The sequence below is a fragment of the Polypterus senegalus genome, chromosome 7 (assembly GCF_016835505.1).
Source record: "Polypterus senegalus isolate Bchr_013 chromosome 7, ASM1683550v1, whole genome shotgun sequence".
NCBI lineage: Eukaryota > Metazoa > Chordata > Cladistia > Polypteriformes > Polypteridae > Polypterus > Polypterus senegalus.
Genome location: NC_053160.1, coordinates 26,075,924 through 26,093,744, shown reverse-complemented (window position 1 = coordinate 26,093,744; position 17,821 = coordinate 26,075,924). Strand labels below are relative to the sequence as shown.

The window sequence follows — 17,821 nt, the reverse complement described above, 5'->3', positions numbered from 1 at the left end:
AGCTACTGGGCTGATTCCAGGGATACAGGGGTTGAAATATGAGGAAAGATTAAAAGAGCTGAGCCCATACAGTTTAAGCAAAAGAAGATTAAGAGGTGACATGATTGAAGTATTTAAAATTATAAAGGGAATTAGTACAGTGGATCGAGACTTGTATTTTAAAATGAGTTCATCAAGAACATGTGGACACAGCTGGAAACTTGTTATGGGTAAATTTTGCACAAACATTAGAAAGTTTTTCTTTACACAAAGAAAATGGAATAAGTTACCAAGTAGTGTGGTAGACATTAAGACTTTAGGGACTTTCAAAACTTGATTTGATGTTTTTTTAGAAGAAATAAGTGGGTAGGACTGGTGAGCTTTGTTGGGCTGAATGGCATGTTCTCATCTATATTGTTCTAATGTTTTAATGTTCTAATGTCATTCACACCTGATGCTTCTGAAATGTCATTTATTCTTGCTACCAATGTTTCAGCACATTTATTTTTCGTACTCCTCTCATTCAACTTCCACACCTTCAACCTCGGAACTTTCTTCTTCTTTTCTTGATGCCTCTGACTAACAGATCTTCTAAAACCAAGTGATATTGCAATACAGAACCTTCTCTAAGGACCATTTTCACATTTTTCATCATGTCTCTATTAACTCTTCTTACTTGTAAATAGTCTGTTGTGTTGTGCTCTTTACAACATCAGAGTTATACAGTATATCACCAACTTTTGTGACTCCTTAATAGCATAGTGTTGCACTCCAAAATCCAGAATTCTACAAGATTCTCCTAATACTAAATTTAAATCCCATATGGACTCCTTCAAAACCATCATCACTCACACCAACATTCCCATTCAAGTCTCCACCCATTATGATCACCTTCCACTGAAACACCCCACATGTTGCTTAATTCAGCCTAACCCAAAATTCATCTTTCCTTTCATTACTTCTACAATCCTGTAGGGCATATGCTGTATGGGCTAAATGGTTTAACATCTGTTTGGGTTACACCATCATCCATCCCTGGTCACACATTTTGGTAATGGTCAACTGTGAACATTCAACATCTGGACTGCACGATCCTCAGACATAGTTTTCTTTTCTACCTTGTTAGCAATAATAGAAATCTTATCCTTGAGCACGGAGTGAGCTCTCACTCAGACAACACCTTCTGTGAAGCACCACCACTACAGTGTCTCTTATGTTACAGGCATGTCACAGTGGACTTTAAGTTTTCCTGTAAACTTGCATTATTTTTTCATATTTTAATAAATAATAAATCATAATTTTTGGTCTGCATCCTCATTAACTTCATTTTACTTTCTGTTGTACACTCCTCTAAATTAGCATAACACATTTATTAAACTTCATTCAACACAGAGTTCTTTTTTGATAATAAAGAATTTTCTGAATTTTCTTTTTTTTTTTTACCAGTGATGGAGATGGTCATCAGGATACCAAAGACAATTGTCCCACCATTATTAACAGCTCTCAGCTAGACTCAGACAAAGATGGATTGGGAGATGCATGTGATGACGACGATGACAATGATGGCATTCCCGATGAACTCCCACCGGGACCTGACAACTGTCGGCTGGTACCAAATCCAGATCAAGTGGACAACAATGGTATGTTTTTAGTTCTCATTTCTTTTAAATATTTCAAACAGGGTGCATACTTTGAAAAGTATAGGATCAAGTGTATATTTTGTTTGAGGTAAATATTATTATTTTTTTTTTTTTTTTGGATACCTTCTGGATTCAGCATTCTAAGTTCAGGTCGTGCAGTCAGCCATTGCCTGTGTGGAGTTTGCATGTTCTCCACATATTTGAGTGGGTTTACCTTACACATGGCCAAAGACATGCAAGTGAGGTTAGCTGGTAACTCAAAATTGGCCTTGCAATGTATCAGTGCCTTGACCAGGGTTGTTTCTTCCCTTCTTCCAAGTGCTGCCATGATTAGCTCTGCCGTCTTAGAGCCCTGAGCTAAATTAAGTGGGTCTGAGCATATATGTTATGCATTGATCTTGGTGGCCTGCATGAAGACTCCGTGATTAGTGTTGCTACCTCCATGGTCCAGCTTCTTGGGATCCTAGCTTTTGTCTTCTAGTTGAGTTTTCATATTCTCCCTGTGTCTGCATGAGTCTTTCACCCACAACCCAAGACTTGTTGGTAGGTTGATTCCCAATTCAAAATTGACCCAATGAGTGTGGATGTGTGCATGAGTTCTAATGAATTGGCACCCCATCCAAGACTGAATTCTCACCTTGCTACTAATACCTCCAGAAAAGTCTCTGGACCCTAAACCTCTGAGTTGAATTAAACAAGTTGGAGAATGTTATGTAGCCACTCTTGTTTTTAAGATTGGGGCGTATAATGTTAGCATTGTCAATTCTCAGACCTTCATTCCTGGGTTCATTCTTGCCTGCAGCTTGCATGTTCTCTTTGTGTACATGAAGGTTTCTGAGGTTTGCAGTTAGGAGATTGGTGGCTCTAAATTACTCTGTTGTGAATAATCCCATGTCTACCAGTGATTCTCCTCCAATTCTCCAATGCATATTTTGTAATCAACAGTCACCCCATTTGGCCGATTAGTAACTATTAATATCTAGAAGAAGTTGCCCTATCTAATACATTTTCCAGAAAATATTTTAGTAATGTATTATATACAGTATGTACTGCTTATATACTGTACTAGCTGTCCCCCGTGGCTCAGAACTCCCCACTCTTGATATCACGTTTCCCCCTTCCCTTGGCCCGCAGCCTCTGTCTTGAATTAGCGTGAATATTTCACTCCTGCAAGCGAACTATAACTCTTAGCATGATGAGAGAAGTCGCAAAATCAGCTGGAATGTTCAAGCAAATTATAGAAAAAACCCAATCTAAATCCATTAATTAGTTCTCTCGTGAAAAGCGGACAGACATACGGACAGACAGACATTGGATTATATATATATAGAGATGCAATGCTTTTGTATATTAATTGCAGAGTGTTGTAAGTAGTCTATTTACATAGTTCAAAAAATGTTATGCGTGGTTGGAAGACAGTCACTTGTACTGTTGAACCTGGGCACCAGTGTTCCCACTATGCTCAGGTAGTATTTTGCTGGGGTTAAGATACATGTTAGAGCTGAAAATCAACTGCAAGCACCAGTTTCTGAGCAAAACACACACCTTAAGCCCAGCAGTGGGTAAATTAGCAGCAATAATGTTTTGTGTGTTATCATAAACTTATGCAACCACTTAGCCTGCAGGTTCCCAAGCTGATGCAGCAGCAGTTAGCTTCTAATCAAGGTTGTCACCTGTATGTCTTACTGGAACAGACATTCATTAGGAAAATTAATAGGCACACTTTACTAATACTAGATAGGATCTCCTTTTGCTCTGAAAACAGCCCCAGTTTTTTGTGGTATGGATTCCTCAAGATGTTGGAAACATTCCTTTGAGATTCTAGTCCATGTTGACATGATTGCATTACGCAATTTCTGTGGATTTGTCAGCTCCATGTTCATTCTGTGATTCTTCTGTTCTGTCATATCCCAAAGGTGATGTAGTGGATTCAGATCAGGTGACTAAGAAGGCCACTGAACTCATTGTCATGTTCATGAAACCAGTTTGAGATGACTTTTGCTTTGTAACCTGGTGTATTATCATGTTGGAAGTAGCCATTAGAAAATGGGTAAATTGTGGCCATGAAGGGATGCATGTGGTCAGCAATAATACTTAAATTCAGCATTCAAGCGAAGAATGATTGGTATTAACAGGCCCAAAGTATACCAAGAAGACATTCTACACTCCATTATACCACCACCACCAGCCAGGACTGTAGACAAAGGGCAGATTAGGTGCATAGATTCATGCTGTTGGTGCCAAATTCTGACCTTACCCTCTGTGTGCCTCAGCAGATACCGAGATTCATCAGACCAGGCTATATTTTTCTAGTCTTCAACTGCCCAATTTGGTGTGTCTGTCCCACTGCAGTCTCGTCTTTCTGTTATTGCTGACAGGAGTGGAACTCTACATAAGTTCGTTGTGTTGTGCATTCTGAGATGCTTTTCTGCTCATCTCACTTGTCCAGAATGGTTATCTGAGTTACCATAGCCATTCTGTCAGCTAGAAAAGGTGGTTTCACCCACAGAATTGCCGCCCACTGGATGATTTCCCTTTTTCGCACAATTCCACGTAAACTCCAAAGACTGTTGTGTATGAAAATCCAGGAAATCAGCAGTTAGAGAATTACTCAAACCAGCCCATCTGACACCAACACTCATGCTACAGCTGAAATAACTGAGATCAAATTTTATCCCCATTCTGATGTTTGATGTAAATATTCACTGGAGCTCCTGACCTGCATCTTTATGATTTCATGCATTGTACTGCCACCATATGATTGGCTGATTAGATAATTGCATGGATAAGCAGGTGTACATATCTTCCCAATAATTTTCTTCTGTAGCGCCATGAATTCTGTCATTCCTTATCAATATAGTGCTATGCTACTGCGCTGTAATTCTCAGTTGTCAGTGCACTCAAAATATCAGTTGTGAGTTCTGGTTTATTTTCTTGGCAGACTGTGTTTTTGCCTCTTTTTGGTAAAATGTTTTCTGTGGGACTGGTGACCTCTACATAGACTGTGATACCCTGATTCAGTACAAATTAGCATCCGAAAGCTTTTGCTGTCAGCTCTATTGACTGTTTGCATGTTTGTCCACTCATTGTGCACATCATCGTCATCATTATCATCATCATCATCATCTTCACTATATAATCACTATTTTCTGTGTTTATCCAGGTTAGGTGCTTGGTATTAATGGACCCAAGGTATGGCATCAAGCTTTGTTTCTCCATATTTCTCAACAACAACAATTTATTTTCTTGTATAGCCCAAAATCACACAAGGAATGCCTCAGTTGGCTTTAACAGGACCTGTTTTTTGACAGCTCCCCAGCCTTGACTCCCTAAGAAGGCAAAAAACTGCCAAAAATAAACCTTTTAGGGAATAAAATGGAAGAAATCTTGGAAAAGGCAATTTAGAGAGAGACCCCCTACTAGGTAGGATGGACATCAAAACTGGGGTAAATACAACACACAAAATTAAACACAAGTAATCCTCTTAACACAGCTAGATGGCCAGTCTATTATGGCCACCTAAGAAATACAACACAACAGTAAAAACTACAAGGCAAAATGCAAGAATAGATGATACCACTCACTAAACACTGAACAATCACATGTGAGGATGCAGATTTGTTCATAATTAATATAAATAAAAAACAACAATATCTGTTCATCAGCCAATTGTTGAACCATAACCAGACTGTAGAAGACTGTAAAAGAGTAAGACCTTCCAAACACAGTCAGGGTCCAGGAGATCTTGGCCAACAATCTGCACACTGGCCATTGTACAGCTGAGTCAGTGCTGGGCTGGCCAATCTGATGAAAGGACCCTTCTACCCAATGATTCCTGTGCTCCTTTATCTGAGATGACTTTTCCATAAGCAGGCAGACAACATGGTACTAGGGCAGTGCCACCAAGTGCCACATGAGGATGCCAGAAAGAGAAACAGAATAGAAGAGGGTTAGTAACAGTTTATAAATAGTGTATTGCTTATATTTTAGTACTAATGACTAACAGCAGAGATGTATTATGCACAGCTTATCAGGAGTTCTAGATAGGGGAATGCTAAACTGAAGTAGCGAGTCTTCAGCCTGATTTCAAAGCTGAGACTGAAGGGGCACCTCTTATAGTAGCAGGCAGACCATTTCACAGCTTCAGGGCCCTGTAACTAAAAGCTCAACCTCCCAATGTTATTTTATTAATCCTTTGAATCATAAGTAGGATGGCATCTTGAGATCTCAGTGTGCACTCTGGTTTGTAAGTAATAAGTAGTTCAGGTAAGTAAGCAGGGCCTTGGCCATTTAAGGCTTTATATGTTAAAAGGAGGATTTAAACTTAACCAAGAGCCAATGCAAGGACTTAAGAACTGGAGTTATGTGTTTGTACTTTCTGGTTTTTGTAATAATTCTTGCAGCAGCATTTTGAATTAACTGAAAGCTGTATAAAGAACGATTTGAGAAGCCAGTGAATATTGCATTGCAGTAGTCAATAGTACTAGAAACTGGATATTTGAGGTGAGGTGAGACCCATTCATTTGAGGTGAGACCCATTCATTTCATCCTTTCTAACACCACCTCCAACCATGTCTTATTTGGCCTCCCTCTTGGCCTCATCTTCTCAATCGTCGTACACTCTCTGTATGTGTTCCTCTGATAGCTCAGTTAATATGGTCGATTACTGCAGTCTAACCTCACAAACAGTATACTTCTCTTATATTCATTGTAGATTTTTCTTCTTTTGTATTTCAACACATTATACACTTTGTGGCAAACATCAACAGTCTTTCACTTGAAATGCTTCCAAACTAAGTTATGTAAATTGTGCTGACTTCATTATACTGAAGAAATCTATTCTGCTTGAACATATAAAATGATCTGATATGTATCTTACATGCTGCTGTGTTGTGTCTATTTAAATCTACAACCTGTCACAAAATAAATCTACTTCAGGATATGCAGTGCAGCAAGGATTTCACAGTGTAAAGTTAAATTAATCTTAAGATTGTTAGGTTCTTAAGTTTAAATTCTTAATGTTAAGTGGATCAGTGGTTAATCATTATAGGTTAAAAACATCACTAGAATCCATATATCAAAAATTTGTGGCAGTTCACCTTTCCGGATTATATACGATCCTACACCTAGATTCCATACTATTGTCTCTGCTTCTGTACGACAAAGATTTCAGTTTCAAAGCAGGGACATTGCAAGTGGGTTTGTTGTTCACGAGAGTTTGCGCAACAGTAAAAAGGTAGAGAATTTTCACTAAAACAATATATGTTAGCAAAAATTCTACCCAAAGCATCAGATTACAAGTACATAGTACAATATTCCATTTTTCTACTAGAGCGTTGGCAGGTGAAGTAACTTATATAATCAGTCAGTGGTGAGAATTAACCCGCCACCTGGGTATTTACAGTCCAATGCTTTCGCCATTCCGCAAAATGAATGAGGACTGCATTTTCAATGCTCAACTTTTAACTGCTATTTAGAGCTTAGCTGATTCTTCATCTTCTTTTAGACAAGATTTTCATAAGTGACATTATTGCAACTTGCCCTTTCTTCCACAGATGATGGAATAGGTGATATCTGCGAAAATGATTTTGACCATGATACTGTTATTGACCGAATTGACATTTGCCCAGAGAATGCAGAAGTCACTCTAACAGATTTCAGAGCCTACCAGACGGTGGTACTTGACCCTGAGGGTGATGCTCAGATTGATCCAAATTGGGTTGTCCTCAACCAGGTCAGTACAAACATATGTTGTCTTTCTTTTGCATGTATTTTGTTTTGTACAGGGACAATGCTTTTTACCTTGTGAACAATGTTGTTTAGCAATAAGCATAAAAAAGATTAAATTAAATATTCCAGAGTCTGTCATAAAACAGGCATCTTCTAGGAACAAACACCATCAGAAGTGTTTTTGTCATGAAAATGATGGTGAGAATTTTCCTGTTTGTGTGTAGACTTCCCTAATGTAAACATTAACTCAGCTAAATAATAATATCTGTTCCTTTTTACTTCCTGTTTATTTTAGTCTACATTTATTTGTGAATGTTATAAATAATGTAACTGATTCTATTGCTTTGTACAATAGAATCAGTTGTCTTGTGTTGTAAAATCTTCTGGTGATTGATTTCCTACAGTATAACTAAAGTGTAATTTACATTAAAGTACTTTATGGATCATTCCATATCGATTTTTGGTAACGAACAGGGAAACATGACAATTCACACACTTTTCACGTCATTAAAAAAAAAAGACAAGCCACGATTGCATGGAAAAAACACAAAAACTAACAATGCACAGCTCGACCTGCAGCAATGTTAATTACTTTGCAGGGAAATGTTTACTGATCAGTGCAATGCCAATAAGCAATTAAAAAAGCTATTTTCCATATACATACCTATTCTTTACACTAGGATTCTGTGCTTCTTTGAAACAGGAGAATCATACAGCTATCTTCTTTTCCACAAAGTAGTAGGAGTACACTAAAATCTGGTTTATACCTACCATATTAAACCTTCGCTCAGGCCACTCCACAATGCCCGTGCGCAGTGAGCAGCCAAAACACATTTATACTTGTTGCATTCGATCAGCATGTTGATAGTCTTATAGCATTTGCAAGGATGCTAAGATTTACACCGTCCAAACATTCAATTTTGACCTGGCATGCACACACCCACAACACAGAGATACTGATAAAGGGGATCAATGAATTGGTAAATAGTAAAGACATACTAAAATAATAAAGTTTATAGGCAGAAAAGGCAAAAAAAACCAAACTATTATTAAATAATGTATACGCAAAAACCCTCCCCAATTCGCCAATGGCGATAGTTATTTACAAACAGTTCACCAATGAAATCGAATGAAACACTAAGCACTAGATGATAATCAATCAACACTTATGAGACAATTCAAAACAAAGTCTAGTACTACAGGTGCAGATGATGGTGAGAATAAATTGAGCTTTCAAGTGATCATTTTCCTGAAAGTTTTCTCCTACCATGTTCCAGTTGTTTGTGCGAAGATCTGTTGAAGTTGATAGCACCTCATACAAAGACGCTTACTAACCCAGATGAAATTGCATGAACAAACAGGCACAGAACAAACACCTAAATCCAGAATGAGGCTGTAATAAAATAATAAAATGGTGATTATATGTCAGAGGTGGGGTGATAAGAGTTAAAACAAATAGATACAGATGATCGCAATTCCCACTACATCTTTTTGGCTGCTTTTTAAAGACACCACTTAATTATCTTTCTTTTCACCAACCCCCGTGCCTTCTGAATCTGCCAAATGATGTAATGCTACTGGGGCCACTGGGAGTTGTATGTAACTTAAAAAGCTCTGCTGCAGTCTTCTAGTCAGTAACAGTAAGGGTGACAGCAAGAAGGGTGCTTGGTGCGACATCTGGAAAGAGGAAGGAGGAAAAGGAAACCTGGTGGTTGAGTGAGGAGATACAGGAGAGCATACAGAGGAAGAGGATGGCAAAGAAGAAGTGGGATAGTCAGAGAGATGCAGAAAGTAGACAAGAGTACAAGGAGATAAGGCACAAGGTGAAGAGAGAGGTGGCGAAAGCTAAGGAAAAGGCGTATGATGAGTTGTATGAGAGGTTAGACACTTAAAAAAGGACCTGTACCGATTGGCTAGACAGTGGGACCGAGGTGGGAAAGATGTGCAGCAGGTTAGGGTGATAAAGGATAAAGATGGAAGCGTACTCACAAGCGAGGAGAGTGTGTTGAGCAGATGGAAAGAGTACTTTTGGAGGTGGAAGTAAGAAGGTTTCTTAATGTGGTTTATGTGGGTGGAGAAAGAAAGGGAGGATGGTTGATAGTACATGCTGATGTCTCTGCTCTGGTGAGTAGACCCAAGGAGGGTGAGCAGACAAGACAAGTTTGAGGCATGCAGTGGACTCAGAGAGACAGATACAGCATGTCGATTCTGACTGTGGTTTATTTTTGATATAAGATTATTTATCAGAACCTATTTATTGAATGATTTTTCATTCACAGAAAAGAATTTGTTTTTATCATGGAGTATTTGTGTATTTCAAGAAGATCTGCATTGCACCATCAGGTTGGATGCAGACCATTCAGCTAACAGCTATTTTCAGGTCTCTTTAGAGATGTTTGATTGGGTTCAAGTCCTGGCTCTGGCTGGACCATACAAGAACATTCACTGAGTTGTCCCTAAGCCAGTCCTGTGTTGTTACTGCTTTGTCCATAGGGTCATTGTCCTGTTGGAAGTTGGACCTTTGGACCAATCTGAGGCTCAGGGTGCTCTGGAGCAGGTTTTCATTAAGGATATCTCCCTACTTTGCTCTGTTCAGATTTCCCTTAACCTTGACTAATCTCATAGCCTGTGCTGTAGACAAACAGCCCCACAGCATGATTCTGCTACCAACATACTTAACCACTTGAATGGTATTGTGGAGGTGACCAGCGGTAACTGGCTTCTTCCAGACATGATGCTTAGAACTGATGCAAAATAGTTCAATCTTGGCTACATCAGACCACAGAATTTTGTTTCTCATCATCTGAGAGTCATTTAGGTGCTGTTTTGAAAATTCCAAGCAGGCTTTCAAGTATCATCTGACCACTTTTCCATAAAGACCACAACAGTAGAGTGTTGCAGTGATAGTTCTTCTTCTGGAAGTTTCTCCCATCTCCACACAGGTTCTCTGGAGCCCAGCCAGAGTGACCATCAGGTTTATGGTCATCTCTCCTACCACGAACCTTCTCTCTGATTGCTCAGTTTACCAGCTCTAGGAAGGTTTGTGGTTGTTCCAAACGTTTACGACTTAAGGATTGTGGAGGCCACTGTGTTGAATCTTCAATTCTGCACAAATGTTTTTGTAGCCTTTACCAGATCTAAACCTTGACTCAAACCTGTCTCTAAGCTCTGTCGGCAGTTCCTTCGATGTCATGGCTTGGTTTTTGGTCTGGTAGACATTGTCAGCTGTGAAAGTGTTGGCAAACAACTGAGTTGAACACAGGTGGACGCCATACACTGTGTATAAACATCTCAATGATGATCAATGGAGTAGGAAACACCTTAAGCATATTTCAAGTGCAAATGGTCTGAATACTTGTGTCAATGTGATACTTCAGCTCTGCATTTTTAATTTAATTTTAATTTTGGGGAATTGAGTGTTGCTTGATAAGGGCAAAATGAATTTAAATGATTTTAGCACAAGATTAAGAAGAAAAATTAAGAATAAGAATACTTGCTGAAGGCACTAAGTACATATACCTGAATTGGATAGACACGATAGAAAGTTTAATTGTTAAGATGAATTTGTTCTGTACAGCTTGAGGGGATTATTTGGTCCTGTAATGCTGGAAGCTGCTATTTGGTCACATAATATTTGTGAAATTCTGTGTTACATCATAAAATCTAAAACTTCCTTATTATAAATGCAGACTGTTGAAATGTTGCCAATTATTCAACACTTTCGACACTAAGGAGAAAGTAATAAAAAATATTTTCTCAAAGGATTTAATGGAGAAGACTTTGCCACTGGTCAACATTTCATTCACATGATGTCAGGGAGAGCAATTTTGGTTGTTTTTTTTTAAAAAAAAGTTTTATTAGTGCCTGTCTGCAGACGGAATTTTTAAAGCAAGTGAATCACTTTTCCAGACGACGCTAAAACCTGAGAAGTTTCAGGATGTCTGTATTGTTTTATTTTTACTAATTTCCAACATTATGTATAGGTCTCATGGATATTTTATTGTTCACATCATACAGGGTTTTAAGAATGTCAGCTAGAAATACAGGGCACTGGTTATTGGTTTAATAAACATGTTCAGCACCTTTAAATTGTGGCATAAATTGGCTGAAAATGTGTTGGTAGTAAAAACTGGTTACATCAAGAGAGTGCTCAACTGGGTGTTAGAGTCAAAGAAGAGCAAACAGAAGAGATCAGCCTTATAAACAGACACAATGTATGTGTGTGGAACGCAGCAAAAGGAATCTACAGGTCACAGTGTTTCTCACAGTGAATGGTTCTGGTCACTCTGTTAGGGTGTGGGTTGATTTCCTTGAATTGGTCAAGGTCAACTGATTTAATCAGAAGACAAGGTAAATGCTACTAAATACACGGCAATCCCAAGTGATGACGCTCACCCTATGGTTATCTATCTATACTAATAAAAGGCAAAGCCCTCACTCACTCACTGACTCACTCACTGACTCACTCACTGACTCACTCACTGACTCATCACTAATTCTCCAACTTCCCGTGTGGGTGGAAGGCTGAAATTTGGCAGGTTCATTCCTTACAGCTTCCTTACAAAAGTTGGGCAGGTTTTATATCGAAATTCTACGCGTAATGGTCATAACTGGAAGCAGTTTTTCTCCATTTACTGTAATGGAGATGAGCTTCAACGCCGTGGGGGCGGAGTTTCGTGTGACATCATCACGCCTCCCACGTAATCACGCAGTACATAGAAAACCAGGAAGAGCTCAAAAAAGCGCTTAAGAAAACATGCATTATATAATTGAGAAGGCAGCGAAACAATAAGAAGCGAGCGAGTGACATATACAACCATATTCATGAGTTCTGCTACTTCGGAAACAAAGCACGATGTAAACCTATACTTTAAATTAAGTTCATAGACAGGCTGCCGCTGGCGTTTGTAATTTAGTGCCTGCCCATATAAGGCCGTCCGTCAGCGGCAATCCAATAGCAAACTGCCACGGGTAAATATTCACGGGTGAAGGACTGTGCTTATGGAGAGGAAGATGAGATGGTCAGGGTGGTGTTTGACACAAACTCAGCAAAACTGCGAGAGAAAGTTTTAAATGCCAGGTCTAAGGTAACATTAAATACAGCCACGGACATAGTACGAGATGGCACCAGCACAGCTGGGAACCTTCGATGCATGTACACCGAGCGGCTCACGTGAACTGACGCAGTGCACAGATAAAAGGCAACAGTTCCAAAGAGCTGAACAAAACCGAATTACACAATTGAAAAGGCAGCAAAAAATATGAAGCGTCTGATAAGCATATTCATAAATCCAGCTACTGTGGAAACAAAGCACACGGTGGAAAAAGTCAATGTCCGCTAAAGGAAGACAGTGTAAAAAACCCGTGCATGCAGTGTGTCAGGTCTCAGATAAAGAAGAAGACGAGCTGTTTATTGATGCAGTAAGAAACGAATCGATGAATGAAACCTGTCATCTTTACAACGATTGACAAACACGGAATGTAACTTGAACACAACACATCCTACAAATACGAACCTGATTGAAAGAAATAATGATAATCAAATCCTTGATGACAGCAACACTCAGTAACACTCACAAAACAAATACTGTATATTGACAGTCATGTTACGTTATTTTTAAAATGTTCCCTTTTCTTTTCTACCTTTTTTAACACACTACTTCTCCGCTGCGATACGCGGGTATATATATATATGTATATATATATATCCCGCTCTACATACTCGAATAATGGATACTTTATTCGCCATCAATGATTGTTTTGGTAAAGCCATACTCAGTGTATTCATTAGATGAACGGTAAAAAAGTAAGAGCGAGGGAGGATGACTTATTGAGGCATGCAGGCTGTAGTCGCGTCAACTCTATCTGAATTGCGCGATCACATTTGAAAAACATATCTTTTCAAGTTCTATTTAGTCCATATGTGTCAAACTCAAGGGCGCGGGCCACATCCGCCCGGCGTGTAATTATATCCGCCCCGAGATCATTTTATATACTGTATTATTGTTATTAAAGCCCGAGTATATGAAGCGCTGGTAACACAATAAACTACAGATCCCATAATGCAGCGCTTCAGCTGCCTTGCATCAGGGTAACCTGAATGCAATTCAGAAGATACAGAAAACAGCATAATTAAATAAGAATCTGACACTTCAGCGGACGTTTTAACCCGTGCACAATCACAAAGTGATTTCAAGTGAAGCTGCTTTTATGGGAGACACAAATGCACCAGTGCACCTTGCCTCACTTTCCCTGTTGCCAAGTAATGTTAAACCAAGTCGTCACTACGGTGTTCCCAAATACGCACTTTGCTGATAAACTGAGCGCACTGCGCACTGAGTTTGCACGGCGCTTTGGTGACTTTCATGAACAAAAAAAGCCTGTCTACATGCGGCTCGAACCTTGTGCATGTTTGGTAGCACATATCTGTGTGAGAAGCTCTTCTCCGTGATAAAGACTAACAAAACAGCACACAGGAGTCGCCTCACTGATGAGCACCTGCAATCCATCCTGAGAATCTCCACAACACAGAACCTCACACCAAACAGAAACGAACTTGTGGCCAAAAAAAGATGCCAGGCGTCCAGCTCTAAAATGACATATGAGCAAAGACAACTGAATGATTTGATTTGTTATTGCACGTAAGAGCGGGAGTCAACCGTTTTAACAAACAGCGTATTGCACTGATCTGAAATAGCTGTGTGTGTATATATGTAGATATGTATGTATATGTATATATATGTTTATATATGTGTGTGTGTATATATGTATATATATATATATATGTATTTGTGTGTATATATGTGTGTGTATGTATGTATATGTGTGTATATATGTTTATGTGTGTGTGTGTATATATATATATATATATATATATATATATATATATGACAACAACACTCATCACTCACAACAGTGACAAAACAATTACATTGACAATCAGGTTACGTTATTTTAAAAATGTTTCCTTTTCTTTTCATTGCTTCTTTAACACACTACTTCTCCGCTGCGAAGCGCGGGTATTTTGCTAGTGTCTTTATATCTGGAAGACAGTAGAATTTTCCAGGGTGAAAATGGCTCCAATCCATACAACATAAGTTGTCCATGGATGGTTTGAAGAATATGACAGTGGCATAAACTAAATAGCAAAGTCATCCCAGTCAAGAGACCACAATCATGCTAAACCCTTACATGAGATTCCAAAGGGGCATCTGAGGCAGTGTTTGTCACCACTTTCATTAAAACACTAAATAAAAGCAGCGCTAGAAAAATCGCAGGGCTACAGGGGATGAGTTATGAGGAAAAAGTAAAGGAGCTTTTCAGTTTAAGAAAACGAAAGTTAAGAGGAGACATGATTAAAGTGGTCATAATTATGAACAGTGGATCGAGACTTTAAGTTCAGCAAGAACACGGGGACACAGTTGGAAATTTGTTAAGAGTAAGTTTCGCACAAACATCAGGAAATCTTTCTTCACACAAAGAATCATAGACACATGGAATAAGTGACCAAATAGTGTGTTAGACAATCAGTGCCGGTGCTAGGTTATTTTGCGCCCTAGACCAAGCTTATTAGTGCGCCAACCGACTGTTCAGTAGCTAACCTGTGTGGCTGGATTTATGCCCCCCTTATGATCTGTGCCGTAGGTGAATGCCTAGTTTGCCTTAATGGTGGCGCTGGCCCTGTAGACAGTAGAACTTTAGGAGCTTCAAAACTAGACTTGATATTATTTTGGAAAAATTAAGTGGATAGTATCGGTGAGATTTGATGGGATGAATGGCCTATTCTCATCTAGATTGTTCTAATGTTCAAATGCAATGTTTCATGGTAGAAAAGTGACGTATCCATCCACTACAGTACCAGACACTTGTTTTGTGTTTATAGGTGAGTGGGCCCAATGATGGACTGGCCCTCTGTCCAGGGTTATTTACTTCATTATACCCAGAGCTGCTAGGGTAAACTCTGGCTCCCTATGAACCTGAATTGGTGGGGTTTGAGAAAGTTATATTTTTAAACTGTATATGTATTTCATTGTGCTCTGTACCCATGACAATAGCGATCCTATAAACCTTAAACATCCACATAAACTTTTAATCTCTATACCAGTGTTTTTCAACCCATGTGTCACAGCATAGTGGTGCACCATGAGAGCTACCCAGGTGTGCCATGGAAACAATAGTGTAGCCCAGGGTCTGAACCTGAGAGAGACAAGCTCCTTCGGTGGAGGAAGACACGACCACCTGGAGAAGCTGGCATAAAAGCAGCTTTGCAATTGCTAAATTGCAGGCACAGCACTTAGAGCACTTCGGATGCTCCTGGCTGCTTGAGTCCATCTGCCTGGGTATGTGGTCTCCAGCGAGCCTTGCAGGGCTGGTGGACAGTGGGCATACGTGTTGCCTCTGAGGTTGAGAGGGGTGGGAAAAGAGACAAAACAGCTGGGAGATGCCACCAAAGTGCTCATTAAGTGCTGTGTCTGCAAACGCTGATCTCTGAGCTGCTTTTTTCCCAGCTTCCCTGGTAGTCCTGTCCCTTCAGACAGCTGAGTATGTGTATGAGATATACTGTATATGTGTTTGCGGTTAGTTAAATAGTGCCATGCCTTGGGATCCCCAGAAAAAAGGCTAGGAAACACTGTGCTATATGGTGGATTCAATAAGTATTCAGATCTCTGTTTACTTTTTTCACATTTTGGTATGTTGCGGCCTTATGCTAAAATCATCTAAATGCTTCTTTCCCCATATTAAGCAACACTCAATATCCTAGGATGACAAAGTGAAAAGAGGGTTTCAGAAATTTTTGAAAATTTTTAAAAATAAAAGCTGAAATCTCACACTGACACAAGTATTTAGACCCTTGTAGACAGTACTTTGTTGAAGCACCTTTATCAGCAATTTCAGCCTGAAGTTTTCTTGGTAATGAAGTGACTAGTTTGGAGATTTTCTGCCATTTTTCTCTGCACAATCTTTCAGGCTGGGTGGAGAAAGTCAGTGGACAGCTACTTTCAAGTCTCTCCAGAGATGTTTGATTGGGTTTAAGTCCAGGCTTTGGCTGGGAATTCAAGGACATTCACCGAGTTTCCCCTAAGCCAATCATGTGTTGTCTTTGCTTTGTGCTTAGGGTAATTGTCCTGTTGGAAGGTGAACCTTCAGCCCAGTCTGAGGTCCAGAGCACTCTCTGTCTAGTCTCTCAGTCCAAGCCAATGACAAACTACCCCATATGACGATGCTGCCACCGATATGTCTTACTGTTGGAACGGCATTGAACAGGTGATAAGAGGTGACTGGTTTCCTCCAGATATAACGCTGCTCTTGGTCTCATTAGAGCACAGACTCTTGCTTCTCACAGTCAGAGAGTCCTTCAGGTGCCTTTCTGAAAACTTCAAGCGAGTTTCCATACATCTTTTACTGAGGAAAGGATTCTGTCTTGCCACCCTACTTATAAAGCCCTGGGGCCTCATGCATAACGGCATGAATAGAACTCGTACAATAACTGGCGTAAGGACAAAAGCAGAAATGTGCATACGCACAAAAAAATCCAGATGCATAAATCTGTGCGAATGCTAACTTCCATGTACTTCTGCCTCATAAATCCCAGTCAGCGTGAAAAGTAATGCGCCTGCTGTCCTGCCCCAACTCCTCTCAGAATTACGCCTCTTTGAATATGCAAATCAACATAAATAGCCCAGCGTTCTGTGAAAAGGCAATGGCAAAAGCACGCGGGGAAATAGAAGAAGTTCAGTGAATACCAAGTGGAGGCAAAGAAAAACGTACTATTGGTTGGTGTAAACAGTGGTATAAACAGCAAAAGGAAGTTGAGTAACATAGAGTGTCGGAGAAACTCGAAAGCTCAAGTTCACAAAGTCGCACAGTGCCCGAAATAAAAAAGAAGCTGTCAGGTATCAAAGTCGACATTAAAGGGCGAGTCGTAGCCTACTGTCTGAGTGTCATATGAAAGCTTATTAGGGTACAGAGAAAAAAAAATAGGCACACAGTGGGGAAAAAAGCAGGAAATGTCAATTTTAATCTTGAAATTTCCACTTTAATCATGTAGTTTATTTTGTCATTAACGTAGAACATCATAAACTTCATCTTGAAATCATTTAATTTATTAGTTTCTCAAATCCCATCGTAGCTAAAGTAGCACATTATGCTTTGTTTTGTATTTGATCTTCTATGTGCTCTATGTGTGTGAATCACTATGTGCTTCCACGCTTTCTTTTCTTCCGACAGGAAACAGAATCCATTACATTCGTGATATTACAGCTCTCTGAATAATTAAAATACTAAGATGTATACTTGATATCATTTTCATGATGACAGGAGTTAAAGCATGTTATTAAACATGGGAACACGGTGGCGCAGTGATTGTGCTCGACCTATGATGAAATAATTTATTGCAGCAGTACTGTCTCTTTCAAACGTACTAATCCCCAATTCCTGTCCTTCCTTTTCTTTCACCATCTTGGGATGAAACT

General features: G+C 39.4%; 1 protein-coding gene across 1 annotated transcript in view; it reads left to right on the top strand.

Annotated features, from left to right (window-relative positions):
- Nucleotides 1-17,821, top strand: part of thbs4a (thrombospondin 4a) — a 169,672-nt gene that overhangs the window by 102,236 nt on the left and 49,615 nt on the right. The window contains exons 16-17 of the mRNA XM_039758372.1: nucleotides 1,426-1,619; nucleotides 7,175-7,353. Of these exons, the coding sequence (XP_039614306.1) occupies nucleotides 1,426-1,619; nucleotides 7,175-7,353 (373 nt within the window). The remainder of the gene's footprint in view (nucleotides 1-1,425; nucleotides 1,620-7,174; nucleotides 7,354-17,821) is intronic.